Raw genomic sequence first — 26153 nt, 5'->3', positions numbered from 1 at the left:
AAAATGGTATTTAATATTTTAACCATTCTTGTCCAAGAAAACAGAAACAGTTCATTAAACATGTGTTAAGCTGTAATGACATCTTGGACCAATAGTGGGTCTGCTGTCAAACTATATGGGTAAAGTTGGAAAGTCACAATGGAACTGCTATTAAACCAGTGGCATAAGTTCCAAGTGAACATTGTGGGGACATGTCTCCCCACCTCCAACCACCACCATGAGCATAACAAAATCCAGTCCCGGCTCCACAGGGGGGCCTGGATGGGCCTGGCCCACCCAATCATAAACTTGTCCCACCTTGAGAACTACACCTACACCCACCCCTCCAAACATTCGGCCCATCCGACGGGTCCTATGACCCACCTACAAAATCTATGCCTCTCTTTAAATCTAATTATGAGACACAAAATGATTAATGAAACAGCAAAAATGGAAACGGTAACATAAATAAAACTTTATTTTTATGACATTTAAAACACATTTGACAACCTGCCCGACCTGACTTTCAAGAAAAATTCTAAGAACACATTTAACCTTTCAGATAAAACCTGCCTTTGTAACATAGTTAACTCTTTTCTTAATGTATGCCGGTATGATTTGAGTATGTTTGCTTGTTTACCCAAGAGCTATGACAAAAATATGACAGTGGAAAATTTCAAGGGTAGAATTGTCATAATGTATTCAACTTTTGATCTAGGTGTTTGAAACCAACATGCAAAATCTTAGTTAGAGAAAACACACATTTGCACAATTGGACTTTTGAATCCAAATCTTATCATAACCGAGATGTAGCCCTTGTGACAACCAGCCCTGGTCTCCTGTACAGAAAACATACCCCTAGAGCACTTGCTTTGACCATCTTACCTTTTTCAACTCTCGTGCATTTGCATCCCTGCTAAATTTATAGTTTAGCATTTCCTCTCATACTTTATTTTTAACTATGTATACTCTGTAAAAAAAGAGCTGTAATTAGCAGATTAAAAGTGCTAAACAAGGCAACCCAATGCTGGCTAGTTTAGTTCATTTAAATGTCAACATGTGGCCTAGTGGTTGGGACAAGAGCCAAAACCAGCTAGAGTGCACCTGACCTGGGTACTGATCAGGGTCTTTGGTCTTCAAGAAACAAATCATTACAACCGACTCTCACTTTCTTTTCTTATGGTCTCTCACTCTCCCTCTCTCTCAGGAGAGACTGTAAAGGTTAAGATTGGTATCAAATGACGTGTAAAGCACTCATGCCTCTCTTCCCTCTGTCTCTTTTTATCTTGCTCATCCACTTTTTTTTTGTATATGTTTACCTCACTACCTTGCCATCTTGATGATGATGTACTGCAGTTTCCTACCAAGATGGACTTTTGCAGTATCTTGACCTCTTGCACTTCTGACATTCATAAGACATTAATCAAAAAGATGACAAAAAAAAAAAGCTTGGCTGCGAAGATAAACGATACAGCATGCTTCCAAAACATAGTCAAATCTACATACCATTCGCAATCCATTTTACTTTAGTTATCTAATGTATTTCCAAGTGAAACAGGATATTTAACATGATAAAAATTTAGGGAGTGGATTTTATCCTTCAGTAAATACCAATAACCTTGGTATTTTTTTTTACCCACATTTGCATTCTAGGATTAAAACTTATAAAAGGACCCAAAGGTATTAAAAAAGTTGTCCATGCTGCTTGTGCGTCATATCCTAAGTCTTCAGAAGGAATACGATACACTGTAAAAGAAATCCTGTTAAATTTACAGTAAAAAAACTGGCAGCTGTGGTTGCCAGAAATTCACCCTAAAAACACGGTAACCACGTTTCAGGTTTTACGGGATGTCATTTTGATGCCTGTATATTTTACGGTGCATTACCATCGTTTTTATTATATACATGTGAAATTAAAATAATGCAATAAACATTAACTAAACTACATCAAATATAACACAGAAAACCCCAGTGTACATAACTGATATTACAAATAAGAAGAAACATAATTATTCCCATAAAATATAATGAAATGAACTGTATCATGCAGGGAATTTTGGGAATGTCCGATTATTTATTTTTTTAACAATATTTTACAGTAAAAAGTACATGTACTATCTTGTTAAAAATAATCTACATTTTTACTATTAATTATGTAGATAATCATACTTTTTACATACATTTTTTATTTGAATTTTTTTTACCGTAAAACGACATGTATTGTCTTTTAAAATATATTACAAAATGTTACCATATATTTTAAGGTAACTACCCATTAACCAATTAACTTTCTTTTACTGTAGCATTTTTACAGTCTTTTACTGTTAAAATTATGATTTTTTTTTATAGTGTAGGTTTTGGTGAGTGTAACAACACAATATTTAATAAAATTTTTCAGTGAAAATCTTGATGTCATCTTGACTTGAGAAGCTTGTTCACAGTGCAACTTACATTATTTGAATTGTTGTTGTGCTAAATAATAAAAATTATTGCATGTACCACATTGATGCAGTAGGGGGCAGTCAATGCTCCAGCTAAACAGGCAACACTTCTTGTCAAACCAGCGAGCTGGTAGCACAACCTTGAACAAATCTTCCACAGATGATACGTTCTTGCGCACAATGACAGCTAGACCTAGAACAACAGAATGCAGGGATCTCAAGATAGCTTTAAACTACATTTAAAGGTCAAACCAAAAGGTTAAACTACGTTTAAAGGTGCACTCAGTCATTTTTTTGTTAATTTAATTTGGACTAACAGTGACACCTTGTGGCGTGGATGCTGAATCAATAGTTTTAAGTAACAGATACCATCAGGGACTAAAAACGGTTCAACGAAAACCGAGATCTTTAGCAGAATGTAACAGAAAACAGTTAAAAGAGTTAAAACTTTATTTTTAAATGCTGGTAACCGGTTATAACTGGTTATTTTTTTTTTCTGATAATGTTTTCATGAAACCAAAAGCCGAAGTGTTCATCACAGCAGACTTCTAGAACTACACCACTTCATGTTGCTTGAAGAAATTAAACATGGGCTTTGATCCTGATGGAAACTGCTGCATCACACAATTCTAATTGACCATTGTGGATGCCGCATTCTCTGAATAAAGATCATACTTTTTAGCAACTATGTATAAATACTACATATACATGCACAGCTAATCCAAATACAAGCATTATTAGAGGTAAAAAGCACATTTCACAGTTGTTTCCAAATCTTCATTGAATTATTGTTAGACATGATGCATTAATACAGATTTGATGCTGCCTGGTTTTGACAGAGAAGCAGATCTGTAATTAAAATTATACTTAACTGTTAATTAACTGCTTGTTATGATTTCTATGCCGATAAATCCACCACACAGGAAATAAATTGCTTATTTTCATGAGGCAAGTGGCTTATTTTGGGCTTGATTTTCCAGACTATGTTGCTTGTTTCTCTTGCGAGATCTGTCAACACTACATTTGAATTTGAATTTCACTCACCCCAGTGCACTGTCATTTTTAAAAGAACATTATTAACCGTTCTTTTATTTTGCTCTAACCGGTAACCTTTTGGAAAGGAGGCTGTGGAATTTTTGAACCGAAAAACCCCCCCCAAAAAAACAGTTTTTGCTCAGAATTTAGTCCCTGGATGCCATTGTGTATATTCACTGTTCACATTCAGCCATGATTAATTTCATCCATGAGCGAAGGTGTGCAATAACAGGCTGGTTACTGAGATTAAGCGAGTAGCATTCGGCTGGTCATGTGATCATACCATGGCAGCCCCCATAAGGGGACCCTCTCCATGTACAATTAAACAGCTTTTATAAGGTGCTGATATGACTACAGACCTCATCTCGTGTGAGTATTCATGAATTTATACATATTTTTTTCAAAATTACAATTAATGTCTTTTGGAGTAAATTTTTTAACAAGGAATAAATTACTGATTGCACCTTAACACAGCGTCCTAAAAAAACAGCGCTAATGACTAGAGGTGCTGAAAGCTAGTGAGACACGATGCAACCAAAGTGGGTTGTTGCAAAGATGTCCAACGTCTGACACATTAGTACATAGACCAACAATATAAAATTTTATATATTTATCAAATTATGTAATTAATTCGATAAAACCTTTTAATCAGATTTTGGGTACTTTTGGGTGCTTTTTAAGCTTTAAGATGTCAAACTCAACTGCCATTGTATTACCAAGACAGACCGGGAAATTCTTTAAAACATTTTCTTTTGTTCTGTTTCAGAAATTAAGTCATTTGGAATTGGAAAGACATGGGGGTTATTAAATTATGACAGAATTTTCATTTTGGGTGAACTATTCCTTTAAGAACTGTGAATGACATGAGGGACTGGGCACAAGGAGCCTTCTTTGCCAACAAAGGGAGTATCAGAATCGACAACACAATCAGAATGTGACCAAAATTAATGGAATCTGTAATAGAGCCCATTGCACTCTATTGATTTGAGGTCTGGGGTTCACACACAAACTAAGAATTTACTAAATGGACAAACAACCAATTACATTTCTGCAGGCAGAATTCTGCAAAAAGGCAGCTGAGAACACCAAATAATTCAAGAAATAATGTAAAGTGGGATTCAATTGTATCACATATATGCACATATGTTATCATAAGAAATTACTACAAAAGAGGGCAAATTGTAATGCTGTCTGTCCAAACAGAATACTAAAGAACCAAATAAATGACTACCTTGACCAACCCTGAACTTAAAAACATCCCGACAGAGCACAGCCATAAAGGAAGCCAGACACAGACAAACCTTTCTAACGAAAGAGGACACGCTGTGATTTTACTGCACACAATGAGATGGAAACAGAACTGCACTTTTGAACCTCTCACTCTAACTACACAAACACATTGGATCCCCATTATAAATGATAAAATGCATCTATTCTGCGTATATACTGTATGTAATGTTTACTAATGCTTTCTCTATGTTAACTAATGTTTTTCGATTTGAGGGTAAATGATGACATTAATTTATGGTAAACTATCCCTTTAATAGAGATAACTTTTTAATAATTCTCTTCTCTTTTCTAAATGGATGGATCTCCCTGTTCCAACAGACTGAGCTACAGAAGATGAGGCAACAGGCTCAGGAGACAAAGCAGTTCATTGACAAACAGGAGGCAGAGGAACGCAAGCTGCTAAAGATCATAGCAGATGCTGATGCTGAGAGACTCCGACAGAAAAAAGAGCTTGATCAGGTACACAAGTGTGGAAGGTTTCTGGGAGTGTGTGTGTGCACGTGTCCTTTTGTTAGGATTTCCAACTTCAATAGCCACCCTAGTGTTTATGCTAGGGATGAAAGAGACAGTAATCTAGGTTCACTCAAAAGTCATTAGACCTGGAGTCTCACCTCTGACAGTGTCTGGCGGGTTCCAAGGGTCAACCTCTGTTTAAAGATAGCTAGATCAAATGGAGAAAGGGAACATTGGGGAGACCTAAATTGGACTTGGCGTTTTGAAACATTTAGTGCCTCTGATCTGAGTAAGTCAGCCTTCTAAGATGTTTTACCAACTGACTAGACACAAGATGCAAACATTCGGCACTGAGCATGGGTCAATGGTGTGACACTCATTTTTTCTGTCAGTATCAATTAAAGTCAAGGTGAAATGCAGTTTGCAACCCAGTTTACTTCTGTAATGTGGTGTATTTCTGATGGAAACAGGGTATTTAATGAAGAAAACCGTTGGACTGGACTTGATTTTTTTAAAACAGGAATGGATAAGTTCGTAAACAGTGGGGATTACACACCAGAATGGAGCCAGATGTTTAGATTGAAAAATAAGATATATTCATAATGTCTTTGTAAAAGACCTAAGTTTTTTAAGAGGCAGAGCAAGTTATTACATTTTGATTAAAGATTATTTTTAATTACCAAAATATTATATCTTTTGGAATAGCATGCACCAATGAATTGTTCTCAATAAACCAGGAGTATGTATTAAGACAACACATTCTCACCCCAACTCGTCACATACGGACGCTCGGGCAGTTTCGTCGCTTATTGATGCGCCGGGTATACCTTTGGCGTCATTTTTCAACGCGCAGGGTAGTCCGATAGACTTCTATGTATCTCTGTACCGGAGCGTGTAGCGTTGAAATTTCACGTCTTGGGTAAGCTCACGCCGCGAATGGGTCGAGAGTCGAGACTGCAATAAATAAAAATAAAAAGGAATAGGCTACAATGGCCCTCCAACTGTTTTTTGATGTTTAAAAACCCGGACGCGTCGTAAAATGACGCCATTCTATATATCTCTGAACCGGAGCGTTGTAGCGTTGAAATTTCACGTCTTGGGTAAAAGCTCACGCCGCGAATGGGTCGAGCGTCGAGACCGCAATAAATAAAAATAAAAAGGAATAGGCTACAATGGCCCTCCAACTGTTTTTTGATCGTAAAATGACGCCATTCTACGTATCTCTGAACCGGAGCGTTGTAGCGTTGAAATTTCACGTCTTGGGTAAGCTCACGCCGCGAATGGGTCGAGAGTCAAGACCGCAATAAATAAAAATAAAAAGGAATAGGCTACAATAGCCCTCCAACTGTTTTTTGATCGTAAAATGACGCCATTCTACGTATCTCTGAACCGGAGCGTTGTAGCGTTGAAATTTCACGTCTTGGGTAAGCTCACGCCGCGAATGGGTCGAGAGTCAAGACCGCAATAAATAAAAATAAAAAGGAATAGGCAACAATGGCCCTCCAACTGTTTTTTGATCGTAAAATGACGCCATTCTACGTATCTCTGAACCGGAGCGTTGTAGCGTTGAAATTTCACGTCTTGGGTAAGCTCACGCCGCGAATGGGTCGAGAGTCGAGACCGCAATAAATAAAAATAAAAAGGAATAGGCTACAATGGCCCTCCAACTGGTTTTTTTATGTTGCAAAACCGGACGCGTCGTTAAATGACGCCAAAGGTACACCCAGCGCGTCAATAAGTGACGCCAAGGGGTCCTGCCCGAGCGTCCGTATGTGACGAGTTGGGGTGTGAGAATGTTGATTAAGAAAGAAAACAGGGTCAAGTTTGATTTCATATTGACTTTATGTTGACATGTTGAAGATATTCATGCAATTCATACAGGTAATAACAACCTAGTCTCATAGAATGAACATTACTTCAACTAAATCTTTGCAAACTGACTTTTATGTGCCGAATTCTATGTTTCGTCGCATTTTCCTAGTGAAATTAACACTAGAGGCGCTACAACATCTGTGCATTTTATATACTCTCACACAAGTCATGACTACAAAAGCTGATTATGAATTTATAAACATTTATTTTTCACATCATTACTCACACACTGCTATCACGCATCTTTTGAAAAACTAAAATTTTTAATGATTGTATTACAAACTCATCTTCATTTACACATTTATTACCAATGTGATAAGCTTTCGCAGTAGCTCACCTGATAGAGTGTTGGACTTTGGACTCTGAACACCGAGATTGGAGACCAGTCAAGCACACAAGCTGACAGGTGAGATGAGAGTGTCATAGAAGCGACATCAGATGTTGTGGTTGCTTCAGAAAATGTGCTTTTATTTCTCATTTTGTTTTTGGACACTCTTTAACAGGCTCGCTTTAATAGTTGGACTATACGCAGATACTGAGCATTTGCCTCAAAATGGAATTATACCTAGGGCTTAAGGATAAGGATGTTTGTTGTTTTTGTTTACCTCTTATTTGATTTTAAATCACTATTGATTGGGTTTAGGTTGAAGCTTTACGTTAGGGAGGTATGCTTTACTCATTTAAACCATCATAATATTAACCTTAAAAACCCTGACTGATTACTACACCCTTTCACTCTCTTTTGGTGCCCCCCACTGGACATTTCACTCTGAAATTGCAGCCAAACATGAAATAAGGCAAAAATTCTGGCACTGTCACGTAATTTACACGAGACCAGGCTATGGGACTTTATAAATAAATTTTTATCACATATTTAATAACAACATTGCTAGACTTACATTAGCTGCCTATGGAAAGTGAATTGGTTCATGTTAAAGAACTAAACTTGCTATACATTTTTCTTATTTGCCTGCTGAATGAAATGCATGCTGTGTAGAGTTCAGAAAGGCTTGAACAGGGTAATAAGGTCATTTAACCTACAGTAACTGTTCATTATACTTTATTATATAATATGATTAATTATATTATTGTTTGTCACTTCTCACCGGAGCTTATGCTATGCCTACGTCATATGCCTGAACTCAACTCTCTTGTGAATGCACGGACGGCCGTTACCGGAAGCCAGTGATTATAGTTTTGTAAAACAGTTAAAGGATGGGAAAGGAGGAGGCGAGAACCGGCTTGACGATATAAATCATAGTTTAATGGAAAACTTAAAAGACAACACAAACACACATGACGGACATGTCCGCTAACGATCTCTCTCTCCCGCACGGCCCTCTGCAGTCAGCCTTTAAACCTCACGGAGGCATAATTAGCCTAATACGGGACCGGGTGTGTAGGATCACGACCCGGCCCCGCCCTCCGCCCTGCCACATTCTTCCCTCGTTCTCTCAGGCTGGGGAGCCCCGGCCTGGCGTACATCCCCTCTTTCCCTGGGGAGGCGCGCCTTCCGCGCTGACTGCCGGCAGGACATCCCCATCTACCTGGACGAGGGAGGGGACAAGGGGAGGGAAACAGAAATGATTAAAATGGGAGGGTACTCCTGTAACAGTGTAGTACCCCCCAAAAAAACTGTACAATTTAAAAGAGGATAAAGGCCAACGCAGAGCGACAGTGAGAGAGAGAGAGAGGAGAGAGAGATGAAAAAAGAAAAACTTACTCGCCAGTTCTCCGATACGCCGCAGCTTGTTCCTCGGCCACTCCTCCACCCTTTATCGGACGACAGCCGCGCCTCTCCGGGCGGATCTGAGGCAGTCCTCCAGCCCCTGGCGGACGGAACACCCTGCCGCGTTCTCGGGGACTAGAAGGGGTCTTCCCCGCCCCTGGCAGCGGTTCTCTCGCTCCAGGCGGTCGGCAGTGAGCCCCTCCCCGCTCACGGTCGGCGGTCTTAAACCCCGCCACGTTTCAGCGGCCGGTAGGCGACTCCTCCGCCCCTGGCAGCGGCCCTGACCGCTCCAGGCGGTCGGCTAGGAGCCCCTCCTCCCCTCACGGTCGGCGGCCATTGTCCACGTTCAGGTGGCTGGGCTCCTCGTCCCCCGGCAGATGGCCGCGGCTGCTCCGTTGGGGTGGACGGTAGTGGCGAGAACTCTACTACGGCGTATCCCTCCTCCTTCCCGGGCTTCGGCACCAATGTAACGTATTCAATGCAAAGGAGGAGGCGAGAACCGGCTTGATAATATAAATGATAGTTTAATGGAAAACTTAAAAGACAACACAAACACACATGACGGACATGTCCGCTAACGATCTCTCTCTCCCGCACGGCCCTCTGCAGTCAGCCTTTAAACCTCACGGAGGCATAATTAGCCTAATACGGGACCGAGTGTGTAGGATCACGACCCGGCCCCGCCCTCCGCCCTGCCACAAGTTTATAAAGTAATAAATATGGATATTTTTCCATGGAGCCGTATGGATTACTTTTTGGATGGATGCGCTGTTTGAGCTGCAAAATCTGAGGTACCATTCACTCCCATTATAAAGCTTGGAAGAGCCAGGATATTTTTTTATATAACTCTGATTGCGTTTGGCTGAAAGAAGAAAGTCACATACACCTAGGATGGCTTAAGGGTGTGTAAATTATGAGATCATTTTCATTTTTGGGTGAAATAACCCTTCAGTGCTTACTTCAGGTCTGAAATGTATGTCTAAGTATTGTTGATTTTCTTGACATTTTTTTGAATGTTGAGAGAAGTACACAATTTTTATGCTTGGATCAAAGGAAAATCACAGGTGAATAACTGGGATTTGAAGCAGAGACATATTTGAAAATTGGACAAAAAGACAAAGGTATGACTGTGTACTTACTGTCTTTCATGCGGAAATGAACTACAGTCACAAGAAGTATTGCAAATGATGCAATCAGATTAAGATAGATGGAAAAATATAAAACTATTGATTTAAAGTTGCTGATTATAAGTATAGATATAACATTTGAATTTTATTACAAAATGCATATTCAGATATGTAACTACTGTAAAGTAGTTATTGAGAGCGTGAGGAGACCAACTTGGTTGCATCATTCACATTGCATCATGGAAGTGGGTGGTTGCTGCTGAGCTCATTTGCTGCAGTTTGTTTGCCACAATTCTCCGATTGGTGGATGTTTGTCTGCAGTATCATGGGACGTGTAGTTCGCCACAAATGTCGCTATAAAATGTGCTTTTTTTTAATTAGTTGAAATAATGCAGACTAATGGCTTCAATAGAAGCATACCCCATTGATTAACAACCTTGGAGCACAAGGTAGATCAGTTTTAAAAATATTTACATTTTCATTCAAATCAGTGCTGGGTAGTAACGGATTACATGTTATCTAGATTACATAATCAGATTGCAAAATCAAAATCACGTACTTGTAATTGGAAATTTCATTTTATAGATTACATGAGTACATATTAACAAGGCAACAACATTAAATTGTTTATAATTAAATTAATCGGTGCACATCAACAAGAAGAGTCTCAAAACATCTACATTTACAGTTTCTGTATATAAAATAGGATAGGCCTATTAAATTATTATTATTATTATTTAATTATATTATTGATATATTCTCTATTTTCTCACCAGATGAAGCTGGATATGTAAGCTAACTATGTAATGTGTTTATTGCAGGTTTATCCTGGTATTTTTGACATTTGCTGAAACAGAATTTTGGTTTATGTCTGCAGTGTGCAAGTATATGTTTTGTATAAGTTTATGTGCAGTGTGCATGTATAACAATGTTATTCTGGAGGCATGAGGTGTAAAACAATTGTGAAATGCAATTGAAAACAAATTCAAACATTAAAAGAAATGAGAAAAAAAAAGAATTAAGCCTACAAACAGGTGAAAGCATCATAAATTTATATCAGAAAGTTTGGCTACACTCAAAGCTTATTTTGTATGCACATATTTTAACATAATGTGGAGGACATAATTATTTAGTTAAATTACATGTGCAGAATTAGCTAAATGCAGTGGAATAAATAGGAAGAGCGAGTCTCTACATTTCTAGAAGTGAAACGTGATAAAAATTTGCATGTTTTGTTTTCTCTGCAATCCTCTGAATATTCTGAATAGATTTACATGCATTTAAACCTCTATAGAGTATTTAATCCATTTGGGAATAAAGGCTAAACCATGCAATTACCTTCATTGGTGATGTGGATATAAATGTGGTCAGCTTTAAGAGACATCATCACATCAAAAATTCAACATCGCGCTCAAGTTAGTTCATGAAACCTTATGTGTGAATTTTGTGCAAAAGTGGTGTTAATGTGTTAAGAGACATTTTAAGAAGCGGAAAATGTGTATGATTTTGTATCTTATTTAATGTTACTCTTGACAAGATTAGATTTCTGAGACGTGCACAGTTAACAGAGACTGAAACAGTGTCTAGACCGCGGCCATCTGATGAACTTGAAATCACACCTTGTGCATTTTCATTCATATGTTTTACACTGTAGAAATATTGGCTTCACAGACTTAGAATGTTGATTTAAAATATCGCTTCATACCTGTGCTTTGCATGAATGAGAATAAAATGTTTCATATCACATTAGGCTACTGAGAATTGGCTGTGCTTAAATTAAAATATCGAAAACAATGTTATAATGAAATAAATTAGAATGGCCCTTTCTGAAATATCGAATAATATATTTATTTTTTATTTTGGGGTGAAATATGATGTAGACATTTTTGTGGACAACTTATATAAGTCAATTTCCCTATTTTCACCAGAAAATTTTTTTTTTTTTTTGGTAACATATAGTTTTAGGTGTTATCCTGAAAACACTGCCACACTGTGCTGAGTCATCAAACCTTTGCAGAAAACACTCAAACACTTGCTTATTTCTGTAATATATTGCCCTACCTCAGTCAAAGTTGAAACCCGATTAGAGGTTTTTCTCACAGTAAGCTGTTTGTTGTCTCTTATCTCCATTTGTTTACTCTTTGTACATGTGTTTGTGGTGTGGCCTCTGTTGTCAAGGTGATAAGTGAGCGCGACCTCCTGGGGACGCAGTTGGTGAAGAGGAACGATGCGCTGGCATTACTGTATGAAAAGATCAAAATCCAGCAGTCCATCATGAACAAGGGCGAAATGCAGTACAATGAAAGAGTTGAGGATATCAGACTCCTGAAGCTAGAGATCAAGAAACAAAGGAGAGAGAAGAACATCCTCAGCAAGACCGTCTCTAATGTGGAGGATCTCAGGTAACGCATGGGGAATAAGGATTAGAGAGTGATTACATCTTTTCAAATGTATTTGTCATATATGGAAGTTTTTCCAATTGCTCCAATCACACTGGGAACAGTTCACACTGAACATGATTTTGGATTCATCACGCTGTTTTTTTACGAAAACATGCACTAGATGGACGTCTTTGACCATTGTGATGCATCTCAATGTTTTTTCAGTGTCTTGCTCTGGAGCAACACAGTTTTTTGGATGCTGTATTAGGTTTAAAAGAACGTCAACTTTTAAAAGTGTGTCTTGAGACACCTGCATTCTGTTATATTCATTGCACTTTATCTTTATTTATATATTTTTTATACAAAAACGCACATTGTCTGAACTAAGGCCTGTTTCACACAATGCGTCTGGAGCATGTTAGCAACAAATATGTTAATTTCAGCAACCATTCTGACAAGTTACAGCATTCACACTGCACACGTTTCTTAAAATGAAACATTGAAAATGCTCTGTAAACCTGTTTGTTTGTTTTTTTACAATATAGCTTTTTGAAAGAACATTATGGCGATTATCAAAGGTAATGCTCAGTGTTGTAACTCAGAAATAACTTTATTTTGTGTTTATAGATGCAGCACTTTTACACAGCAGACACTGTACAATATTGTTTGTGTGAAAACTCAACGGATGCCTGCTAACATTTACATGCTGCAGATTCTAGATGTGTGAAAAAGGCCTAAGATTTGAATTTCATTTAGTTTTGTTGTTGGGAAAGCTGACAATTAACCAAGTGCAACCGAGCATGTTTGAAAATAGGGTCTAAGTACAATCATGTGGACTACAAGGTTGGTCATAATTGCAGAAGTTAACCGCTTTTGATAATACAATATAATGCATTCATGATTGCTTCTTGTATACAACTTGCCTTCATCGAGCAGCTTGCACACTTTACATCTCTTTCAAAGCAACTGCAGCAGACTTATGCATAAGCATGTACATTTTGGTGGTAAAATCAAAGGGCAAAACATAAGAATAACAGCGAAACTGTTTATTTCCTTCTTTCAGTGGTGATACGTTGATGAAGCAAACATAACATGGTTTGGAACCAAGTAACTGTGGTTTCAGTAGGAGGGCAAAGGAAATCAAACTCAGGTTTGACCCAAGCAATCGAACCATACGTTAAAACAGCCATATTTCTTCATTCTAACATTTAAACACTCAAAACATCTCAGAGGCTAGTGTTTCATCATTCATCAGCAACTCGTACTAACACACACTGTAATAGTATAAGGACATAATGATTATGTCTCCATCAAAGGTACACATCATTCCGAGAGAGAGAGAGAGAGAGAGAGAGAGAGTTTATTTGGTGCTTGTCAGACAATTCTCTTGTCAGTATTGACCTGCGAGAGGTTTATTGATATTTTCAAAAGCTGTAAATCACCAATCTCTATAACAGTCACTTTTTAGGTCACAATGGACAAGAGGAAAAAACCCCTTTAGAAGAGTTCTTAGCTGAGTACAAAGGAGATGGCAACAACTTCCTGTTTTAGTGGAAAGTTAGGCAATGACTGAAAGCACAAGCAGGTCTCTCCTATCATCCAAATGAATCCATAATATATGTTGCTTCTTAAACTTTTATAACCATTTTAGTAACATGTGGGCTGGTGTTAACATTTGCCGCCCTCTCTCAGGCCAATGCAAATTCACTAAATATTCAATGAGTCTGAATTATTCACTGCTATTTCCATCACCCTGAAATTATTTCATTCATTTAATTTTCAAGGGTTTTCAGCAGAGAATGAGAGAGAAAGCAATGGAAAGTGAGAAACAGGGACTTTTTTTTACTTGATAGAGATCTTTAATGGCCACTTGAGCACACATCTCTCATTTCCATTCAAATCTAAATCATAATCAGAGCTTTAAAAAAAGATACTGAAATCAAAGATAATGAATAGCAATACAAATTTACAAGCTACAAAAATTGTTGTACAACAATAATAATTATAAATATAAAGTAGCATTTCAATAGTAAATTTGAAGACCATCTTTTATGACTTCACACATTAAGCTTTATTACATGGCTCTCTGGAATATGTGATTCTGATTGGTCAATCAAATCAAATTTTTTTAAGGGAGTGCTGAACTGTAAAATTGAATGTAGCCTTAAGCAACTGATTTCCTAAATACAGTGGCAAGAAAAGTATGTGAACCCTTTGGAATAACCTGCATTTCACCATTAATTATTCAGAAAATGTGGTCTGATCTTCTCCTAATAATAGACAAACACAGTAATGCTTAGAGTAATGAAAAACACTTATTTCTAATTTCGTGTCTTTATTGAACATTATGTTTTATTTTTCACAGTCCTTGCTGGAAAAAGTATATGAAAACTTCAATAACTGATACAGACTTCTTTAGAAGCAATATCCTACACCAGTTTCCTGTATAGTATGTTGATCAGCCTTCTACAATGCTGAGAAGGGATTTTACACCATTCCTCCATTCAAATCTGCTTCAGTTAATTTATATTTTTTGGACTTCTTGCACAAACAACCCTCTTCAGGTCATGCCACAACATTTCAATAGGATTAATTTCTGGACTCTGACTTGGCCATTCCAAAACACATTTTCTTCCTCTTTAGCTTTTCTGATGTTGATTTGCTTGTGTGCTTTGGGTCATTGTCTTGTTACATCTCCGAGCCTCTTTTAAGTTTTAGATGATGGTTATTGTCCTGTACAGTGCATTCAGAAAGTATTCAGACACCTTCATTTTTTTCACATTTTGTTGTTGCAGCCTTATGCTAAAATGCAAAAAAAACAAAAAAAAAAAAACAAATCTACACTCCATACCCAATAATGACAAAGCAAAAAAAAGTTTTTGATAGCTTTGCAAATTTATTAAAAAGAAAAAACTGAAATATCACATTGACATCAGTATTCAGACCCTTAATTCAGTACTTAGTTGAAGAACTTTTGGCAGCTATTACAGCCTCAAATCTTTTTGGGTATGATGCAATAAGCTTTGCACACCTGGAATTGGGGATTTTCTGCCATAATTTTCTGCAGATATTCTCAAGCTCTGAAGTATTCAGACCCTTTGCTATGACACTTGAAATTTAGCTGGATCATCTTTGAGATGTTTATACACTTTGATTGGAGTGTATAAACGGAAATTCAATTGATTGGACATGATTTGGAAAGGCATATCAGAGCAAAAACCAAGCCATGATGTCAAAGGAACTACCTGCAGAGCTCAGAGACAAGACTGTGTCAAGGTACAGATCTGGGGAAAGCTAAAACAATAAATACATTTAAAAAAAATCAACTGCAATGAATGTTCCCAAAAGCACTTTGGCCTCCATAATTTTTAAATGGAAGAGAAGTTTGGAACAACCAGGACTCTTCCTAGAGCTGGCCGCCTGGCCAAACTGAGCAATCGGGGGAGGAGGGCCTTGGTAAGAGAAGTGACCAAGAATCTGATGGTCACTCTGGTTGCACTCAATAAATCATGTGTGGAGATGGGAGAAACTTTCAGAAGGAAAACCATCACTGCAACACTCCACCGATCTGAGCTTTATGGCAGAGTGGCCAGATGGAAACCTTTCCTCAGTGCAAGACATTCATAAGAGCATCTAAAGGACTCTCAGACTGTGACAAGAGAAACAAGATTCTCTGGTCTGATAAAAGGAAGATTGAACTGTTTGGAATCAATTCCAAGCGTCATGTCTGGAGGAAAGTTGAAGGAAAGCTGAACACATCAAAATACAGAGATATTCTTAATGAAAACCTTGTCTAGAGTGCTCAGGACCTCAGACTGGGCTGAAAATTCGCCTTCCAACAGGACAATGACCCTAAGCATGGAGCCAAGACAATGCAAGAGTGGCTTAAGTACAACTCTGTGAATGTCCTTGATTGGCCCAGCCAGAGCCCGGACTTGAACCCAATCAAACATCTCTGGAGAGACCTGAAAATTGTTGTCCACCAACGGTCCCCATCCAACCTGACAGAGCTGGTTAGGGTAATAAGTACTGAATTAAGGGTCTGAATACTGATGTCAATGTGATATTTCAGTTTTTTATTTTTAATAAATTTGCAAAGTTATCAAAAATCTGTTTTTTGCTTTGTCATTATTGGGTATGGAGTATAGTTTGATGTGAAAAAAAAATATTGTAATCATTTTAGAATAAGGCTGCAATGTAAGAATATGTGAAAAATTGAAGGGGTCTGAATACTTTCTGAATGTTCTGTGAAATCGCTTGATACAATTTTTAATGCATTGTTCCCTCAGTAGCCACGTTTCCACTATTGGGCTAAACGAGGGCATGCTAGTGCTTGTCAGTGCCAGTTGACTTCCCACCATCACTTCTGGGGCTGCATCATGCCTCTTCTGGGCTTCTCAGGGCCAACTGCCAAACACATTTTGCCTGCCTATTACCCTTGGGCCAAAGAAGGCCAACACGGGATTGAGGTGGGGTCAAAGGCGAAGTTTAGCTGAGTAAGGTCAGATGGTCAACATCAATATACTAATTTCACCAGCTTTACTTAACTGATCAATGGAGAATGGAAAATCATCAGTACAGGTCAGTAGACTAAATTAATTATGATATTTGGGCTGATGAAAAGGTGCAACGGCAAATCAACGGCATTTTTGCCTAACCTGCCAAGTTGTATATCCAGCACCCAACAGAACAGATTTGGGAACATTTAAAAAATTGCGGGTACAGTACAAATCCACATTCATTTAGAGGGCTAGCTAGTCTTCAGAGTCTGATACCTCAGCTTGAGTTTCCCTCATGCTTATGCAATGGTAGTCAGCTGGTATGTAGCTGTGCAGTGTGTAAACCTCACTCCTTGGCCTCAAAAGGTGGACTATTGACTGACGCTAAAGGCTATAGCCTTATAGCTTTAGCATCCTTGTTAGCACTTCCGCCTCGGTGATGCTGGTTCGAATCCCGTTTGGGCAACGCTTACTGGTTGATAACTAACTCAACTTAATAGATCCCACCCCCAAGTTTCAATAATATCTTGGTTCCAAAATATGGCTTGGGACCCTCCTTCAGTGTAAGTCTATGGATTTATTTACTTTACTTATTTTATCGCCTGTCTGGCAAAATTGTTTAGAAAGATAATTGCCTGTGAAAGTAAAAGCACACCTCTCCTCAATAAGCTACACAATTTAAGGTATCATGTCTGTAGCAGAACACACTAAAGTTTAATGTCATACTAAATATGAGCTATAGTAATAGTGATGTTTGCCATTGTATGCATCACTTATGAACAATGTGGTACTGATTCTGATGTACCAATTTTTTACTAAATCTGGCCATTGTAATGATAATGAACTTTACTGTATTGCATTATTTGGCTTGCAATATTCATTAGAAGATTCAAATCAGAGAGTGGAATGAACAATGCAGAACATGGGCCAATGATGCAGAATGTGTGTGTGTGAGTGTGCATGAGTTTACTTTGATCTAGCATTGAACCAAACTGTTGTGTTAGATATTTGTCTACTGTAATGAGAAGGTCTTCGTATTTCAAATGATTTCAAAGAGCCCTTACTCGAAAATAAATTATGTTTGGCTAAATCTGCATGAATCAAAGGGTTACCCTTATGTGCACTTCACACCAATTAACAGAGCTCTTAAATGAGCGTTAGTACATGTTCTACTGATCTAAATGTTTTGGGCTATGGGGCTACTGGCCCGATGGAGAGAATGCAAATTGATTATGCTCTTGCGGCTCGAGGTCCGAGGCTATTGGCCCCAGCTGCCCATTTTGTAGCCTTGGCTTGCACTGGCCTGATGATGTAAAAGAGGCTAATGATTGCAAGCTGTCCAGGCCCTAATGCAGAAAACCAGTCCCAAACCATGATGCTTCCTCCACCATTCTCCAATGTTAGGATGAAGGTTTGGTGTTGGTGTGCAACGTCTTTTTCCTCCAAATATATTGTTGTGTGTTTAAAAAAAATCTAATTTTGTTTAATCTGTCCACATAACATTATCCCAGAAGCTTTGTGAAGCATCTAGGAGGTCTTTTTCAAACTTGAGACATGGCGCAATGTTTTTTTTTTTTAGAGAAGTAGTTTCCTACGTGGTGTCCTCCCATAAACACCATTCTTGTTCTGTGTTTTTTCTTATACTGGACACGTGAACAAAGACTTTAGCAAGTTTAAGATATTTCTGCAGATCTTTTACTGTTACCCTTTTCCTACATTTGTAGACAGTTCATCATACTGTGGATTAGTGAACATTCAGGTCTTTAGAAATTGTTTTGTAGCCTTTTCCAGCTTCATGCATCTCTACAATTCTTCTTCTTTGATCCTATGACATTTGTTTTGATTGGGGCATGGTTCACATGCTTCTTGAGAAGTTCAGACCCTGTCAGTTCCCGGACTGTACTGTTTTTGTAATGCCCCTCTACAATCTACACCTACAATCTCAGCTCACTGACTATAAAACTTGCATCCAAATTGGCTTTTTAGAGGTCATTAGCCCAGAGGTTTGCATACTTCTTCAACCCTGGAATGTGAATGTTTAAATGGTATCATAATCAGATCAGAATCAAAACGAGCTTTATTGCCAAGTGTTCACATGTACACAAGGATTTATTTTTTGGTGATAGGAGAAACAAGGGCACACAGAACATTACAGTGAGACAGAATAAAAAAACCCAAGTAGTTTCCTTCTGTCTGATTAGGTGGCTGAACTAAACCAGACAGTTATAGATGTACACAGGACAGACTCAATAACGGCGAGTAGAACTGTTTCAGCAGCTCCTGTGGCAGGTTGAACTTCCTCAGTTGGCGAAGGAAGTACAACCTCTGCTGAGCCTTCTTCACAATGGAGTCTATGTGGGTGTCCCACTTCAGGTCCTGAGAGATGGTTGAGCCCAGGATCCTGAATGACTCCACTACTACCACAGTGCTTTTCAGAATGATGAGGGGACCATCTCCACTGTTCTGAGTGTTCAGCTCAAGGTTGTTGTGACCACACCAGACAGCCAGCTGTTCCACCTCCCATCTGTATGCAGACTCATCACCATGAGGTGAAGGTGGAGCATTTGAAGTAGCCGGGAACATCACACTGCTCCAGTGATCTAAATAAGATCTGTGTGAAGATGTGGGCCAGTTGGTGAGTGCAGAGTTTCAGACAGGCAGGTGAAACACCATCTGGGCCTGAAGCTTTCCTAAACTTCTGTTTCTGAAAGGCCCGCACACATCCTCCTCACAGATCATAAATGCAGATTGTGAAGCAGGAGGGGGAGGAGGGGGGTTCCAGGAGGTGTGGGTATGTGTGTGAAGTGAAGATCAGAGTGGGGGAGGGGTGTGAGACTGGGCTTTTCAAAGCTAATGTAAATCACATTCAGTTCATCAGCCATTAGTTGACTCTCTACAGCACAAGGGGGAGGTGTCTTGTACTTGGTGATGCTTTTCAGGCCTTTCCACACAGATGCAGGATCGTTGGCAGATCAATGGTATATTCGGTATTGACAAGAACATGTGAATTTTTTTGTTTGTTTTTAACTCTCTGGGGTCTGAGGGTGTTTTGGGCCCTGGAGAAGTTTTGACATGCCTTGACATTTGTGCTTTTTTCAGTTGCTTAAAAACATTTTAATGGCTAAAGTCTGATAACACTGTATTCATCACAAACTGGGCTACAATAATAAGTGAGCAACATGTGTGTACATGTTTGTATTTTTGAGAAAATAATATTTATGCATGGTTTTTGAAAAAAAGGAAATAAGACCATATAACACATACTCAACATTTGTCCACAAGACTTTTGAGAACTGGATCTTGTAGCCTAGAGTTTTTGCTACAAAATTATGTGAAAACCATCCTGATAACTCATTCATACAAAACAATATAGTAATTTAACTTTTGTAAGAAATGTTTAGTGTTAGAATGGTCATATGCAAGGAGGCATGAACTATCATGAATATGGATGTATTTCACACCTGAGGAGACAAAGACCCTCCCCTGGGCCTATCACTGAGGAATGTGACAGAAAGACTTACTGATCAAAATTTGATTAAAAAATTAAAAAAGTTTTAAGTTAAAAGAAGTAATATGACTAAACATTTTCTTTACATAAAGGCTTTACTTAATTTTAGACCTACACTACCATTTAAAAGAAGTCTCCTCTGCTCACCAAGACTGCATTTATTTGATCCAAAATACAGTAAAAACATTGATATTGTGAACTCTTTTTACAATTTAAAAGAACAATTTGAATATATTGTAAAATGCTATTTGTGATCAAAGCTGAATTTTCAGCATCATTACTGCAGTCTTCAGTGTCACATGATCCTTCAGAAATCATTATAATATGCTTATTTTCTAATATGGGCATATTTAAAGTGCATTTTACTCATTTAACCTGAACAGATATTTGAAAGTACAAGCTTTGTTGATGATAATGAGGCAGCATAAACACTAGATTTAAACATTCATATTATTTTTCTATCACATTACATATATTTATATCATACAGCATACAATTTAAATACCCGCTTTTGCCGAAACAGCATTTAAATGTAACTAAAACTTGCTTATTAGAACTTAGTTTAAATTTCAGTCCTCTGAATCCTGGCTGGCAAGTCTGGAAACAGTCCCACTTGTAAAATATGTACAGTACATGTTAATATAAAATAGCATGTCAACTAATGAAAACTAAATTACTTACTAGTCCGAAATTGTATCCTCGGCTGGATTTAGTCACTCTTCAAAATACAAACGTTCATCGGAGTACCGCTCTTCTTCTGAGGAAAATTTTAACTCTTCGTCACTATCCAGGAGTTTCCTCGCCTGTGTATCTTGCAATCTTTCAAACACGCAGAAAAGTGAATGAACTAGTCGGGGGTGTTTGCCATTTGCATTAATCTTCTCAGCACATTACTGTATGAATAGTACCCTCTGCCCTTAGGTGTGATCACATTAGGGATAATTAGCTGAGCCAGGAGAAACTGTACATTGCTTTGTTTCATACAGATTACACTGCAGGAGAATTGAATTATTTTATTAAAAGTAGACATTTTAAGCTTTCTTTAGACATATGTTTCATGTTAGTGTGATAAGTATTTGCGGAGTTTCAGTTCATTTTTGTGACATGTTTCAGATATATGCTTGTGAACATAGAAACTGCTGTAAGCTCATGATTTTTATTTCTTTATTTTACAAAAGCACAAGGTTTTGTTGTTATTGTGAATGTACACCAAAAAAAAGTAGACACTTTATAGTCTCTAATGATGTCTTACACTTATCTGTATGCCCCAAAATGACGGAGATTTTATGTTGTTTCTGCTGTAATGATGAAAAAATACAGCAGGAAGCACCGGCACGTCTGTCGACCCCAGAGGGTTAAGCAGATTGTGTTTGTCTATTATTAGGAGTTACTTGACGATCAGACCACATTTTATGCATTAATGCAGAAATGTGTGTAATTCCAAAGGGTTCACATACTTTTTCTTGTCACTGTAGTTGTGCTAGTTTCCTGTTTCTCAGGTCAGTCTCCTCACAAAAAATTATAATAATAAATTTATTTTTACATTTACATTTATGCATTTGGCAGACGGTTTTTTATCCAAAGCGACTTACAGTGCAATTATTACAGGGACAATCCCCCCAGAACAACCTGGAGTTAAGTGCCTTGCTCAAGGACACAATGGTGGTGGCCGTGGGGTTCGAACCAGCAACCTTCTGATTAACAGCCCTGTGTTTTAGCCACTACGCCACCACCACTCTTATATATGGGTACTTATTTCAAAATAAACCTCCTCTGGGTGGTACGAGGTGCCGGCAGGGTGATCCAGATGAACCTGTCTGTGTTTATTTTGCAATAATGACCATCTGACCAGCTTACTATATAGCTCTACATAACTTTACATCATTTCTTATTAATCGGCCGCCCATTTCTGCAGGCCATATGTGTTTAACTATTTTGGAACAACATGAGGGTAAGATGATGGTAAATGATGATATAATTTAGATTTTTGGGTGAAAATTCCCTTTAACTCTTAACAGAGAAAGGCACAAGTGTGATTGTCCTCCCTTCGCTGTGGAACATATGCGAGAGTCATTAAGCCAGAGAAACTATTCAGCAGCCTCGGTTCCAGATGGGTTGACTTTATGCCGAGTTTAGATGCCAAGTTCTCTGCAAATATACAAGCCTCCATGGTAAACAGGTGGCAAATTTTGGTCATTATTGCTGTCATCAGTGCCTCCCTCCAAGAAACTGCTGTGAAGCAATGTTTTCTTTTAGCCTTGAGAGTACCAGGGCCAAGTTTATGTGATGAAAGTCTCAAGAGAAACTCAAAACCTTCTGCTTTCAACAGAACACTTGATGTGGCAGGACCAACTTTATTCTACAGATCTATTTAAAAGCAATAGTCTCCTCTGCCCAATTCACATTTCTCCATAGTGTAGTCTAGACCCTGCTCTTGTTTTCTAATGTCCACTAGTCATGGTCTACTTTCTTGGATGAGCAAATACAAATTCATCTATTGCTGTCTAGTCCAAGTTTACAAGGCACCATTTTTCACAAGGTTGCTTCAGGAAAGTTGATGATTGCAATCGTGTGACATTGGAATTAATTTACTGACCAATAACAAAAACAAGTCATATGGATTACTTTTATGATAATAATATGGTGCTTTTTGGTAACACTTTACAATAAGTATCTATTCATTAACATTAGTTCTATTGGAAAGACACGCAGGCTTGAGTGAAGTTTGAGATGCCATTTATTTGATAGATGTAAAACAGGAGGTGATGTCTCTCTCTTTGGCGTAGGCCCCGTCCGGCAGTCCGAGGGAGTTGTACCCGGAACCGTCATGTCCTGCCAGAGATAGGAGGCAGGGGCAAGGAGCCTACCCCCCTGCGGGACAGAGCTCAACTGGTGGTGGTGGGGTGGTGGAGGTTGCAGTGTTAGCACACTGAAACAGCAACGTGATAGATTGTGAGCGGACTTATAAAGCATTGGCTTACGTGCGATTAGCTAGGAGTTACCCAGCTAATGATGTGATGATGTACACCTGCTGGTCTTCCCGCTAGAACTACGCTCCACTTCCATTTATTGAATTAGATATCCTGAACTAACAATAAACAATATTTTTTCAGCATTTATTAATCTTGGTTTATGTTAATTTATTAAAATACTATTGTTCACTGTTGGTTCATAATTCTATATCAAATCTTTACTACTACAACTTTAAATATCAAAAAGGTATTCAATATATGTTTCAATTAACATTAAACAAAAACTTTTCTTGCAATAATTTTGTTCATTGTTATTTCATTTTAAATAATGTAGGTAAATAATTGGAATAAATACAAACTTATTGTAAAATATCATTTTTATTTTTTTTTGTTATTGCCGAGCTTGTACTCCTTTATTTTCATTATATGGAAAAGCAAGATTATCCATTATATACTTCCCAAATTTACCTGTTATTTACCTAAGTCATAATGATTTGGAATGACATGCGGGTGAGTTAATAATGATATAATTTGGGTGAACATTTAGTTTGTCACCTTTCTTGGATGGAAGTGTCAAAGCTACCAATTGAAATCTCAATGAGACAAATACTGGAATCTCATAAATATGGAATCTTATAGAAAGTCAAAACGTCTGTTTAGTGTATGTTTACATAAAAAAACTATTGAAAAACAGCGCAGATTGATTCAAAAATATGTTGTGAATGGCCCCTTACTGCAGATATGTTATGAGTGTTGCTTGACTTTGCAAAAACTCACCTTGATGATAGGTTTTTGTGGTTGGTTGCCAAGATGTTGATAGATGGTTGCTTAATTATTTAAGTAAGAAAAGCCCAACTCCATGTCTCTATGGGAGGGACCCTCCTTAAATGAAAGTCTATGGATTTTTATTTATTTATATATTTTACATATCTTATCACTGGTTTGCCAAAAATGTCTTTACAACAATTAGAAAGATGATTGCTTGTGAAAGTAAGAGCACACCTCTCCTCAATAAGACATGGTTTAATGTATCATTCATGTCCATAGCACAACATGCTGACGTTTAATTATTAAGGTGAAGGGTTTAGAACAAAGTATGAGAGTAATAGTAACAGTGACGCTTGCCATGTCATGCACTACTTATTAACAATATGATACTGATTGTGATACACCACATTTTTACATGTCATAATGAACTATACTATACTGTATTGCATTATTTGGCTTGCAATACTCATTAGAAGATTTAAATCGGAGAGTGGAATGAACAATAGAGGACATGGACCAATGATGCAGAGTGTGTGTTAGATGTTTGTCTACTGTAATGAGAAGGTTTCTCCATTTCAAATTATTTCAAAGAGCCTCAAAAATAAATCTAAATCTGGCTTAATCACAGGATTACCCTTATGTGCACATCACATCAATTAACAGAGCTCTTAAATGAGCTTTAGTACATGTTCTACTGCTCTCAATTTTTCCCCCTCCATTTCTTATCTTTTCATTTTATTAGAGGAAAATTATATAATTGCCTCTCAGAAAAAAATGATGAACAATATGAGAGAGATAGAGGGAGGAGGAGATATGGTAAGGCAGATAGGATTTTTTTTTCCTGCTGGCCTGGTTGGGCCAGTAGTTCAATATTTTACTTGCACTGGAAAATGTTTTTACTTGCCCTGAGGCAAAAAACAAATACAAATAAATTTTTAACAACATTTACTTTATTAAAGAGTCAGAAGCAAAGTACCGTGTATGTATATTGTTAAGATTTTAGCATTAACTTCTGTTTAAACTTGTGTATTATTTAAGATTTAAAGTTGTAAAAAGTTAAGTAACAATAGTTTTAGTGTTTTATAGTATACGGTGCTTCATCATAATGAAAACAAAGTTAAAATAAGCAATTTTATTGCACTAAAATCCTGCAAACGTGCATATTGCTTACGCCATGTGACTATACTTTTGAAACAGTGAGTATTTTAACTAGTGCTGTCAGTTGATTGATTTGTTTTAAACGTGATTAATCACATAATTTGTCCTAGTTAATCACGATTAATCGCATAATTTGTCAGTTATCACAATTAATCACATCATTTCTCATAGTTATTCATGATTAATCACACAATGTCATAATTAATCACAATTATTCACATAATTTGTCATAGTTTATCACAATTAATCACACAATTTGTCATAGTTATCTGTGATTAATTGCATAATGTTAGTTAATCACAATTAATCGCACAATTTATCAGTTAGCACAATTAAGCACATAATTTGTCATAGTTAATTGTCTTTAATCGCATAATGTCATAATTAATCACAATTAATCACATAATTTGCCATAGTTTATCACTATTAATCACATAATTTGTCATGGTTAATCGCGATTAAATGCATAATGTCATAGTTAATCAGGATTAATCACATAATTTGTCATAGTTTATCACTATTAATCACACAATTTTTCATAGTTATCTGTGATTAATTGCATAATGTTAGTTCATCACAACTAATCGCACAATTTGTCAGGTATCACAATTAATCACATAAACTGTCATAGTTAATCGTCATTAATCGCATAATGTCATAATTAATCACAATTAATCATATAATTTGCCATAGTTTACCACTATTAATCACATAATTTGTCACGGTTAATCACGGTTAAATGCATAATGTCATAGTTAATCGTGATTAATCACATAATTTATCATAGTTTATCATGATTAATCACATAATTTGTCATAGTTATTTGCGATTAGTTGCAGATTTTTAAAGTGCTATAATGTTACCTTTTTATATATATTTTTCCTGTCAAAATGTGTATATCTCCTTCTTAGGAAAGAAAACGTTTGGTTACGTATGTAACC

The 26153-nt window shown here is 37.4% G+C and overlaps 1 protein-coding gene across 1 annotated transcript in view; it reads left to right on the top strand.

Annotated features, from left to right (window-relative positions):
- cfap58 (cilia and flagella associated protein 58) overlaps positions 1–26153 on the top strand; it is a 155902-nt gene that overhangs the window by 55840 nt on the left and 73909 nt on the right. Inside the window, exons 12-13 of the mRNA XM_052127420.1 lie at positions 5064–5204; positions 12105–12328. Of these exons, the coding sequence (XP_051983380.1) occupies positions 5064–5204; positions 12105–12328 (365 nt within the window). The remainder of the gene's footprint in view (positions 1–5063; positions 5205–12104; positions 12329–26153) is intronic.

Source organism: Xyrauchen texanus, chromosome 5 (genome assembly GCF_025860055.1).
Source record: "Xyrauchen texanus isolate HMW12.3.18 chromosome 5, RBS_HiC_50CHRs, whole genome shotgun sequence".
In the NCBI taxonomy this organism is placed as follows: domain Eukaryota; kingdom Metazoa; phylum Chordata; class Actinopteri; order Cypriniformes; family Catostomidae; genus Xyrauchen; species Xyrauchen texanus.
The sequence above is the reverse complement of the archived record's forward strand: the minus strand, read 5'-3'. Positions and strand labels throughout refer to the sequence as shown.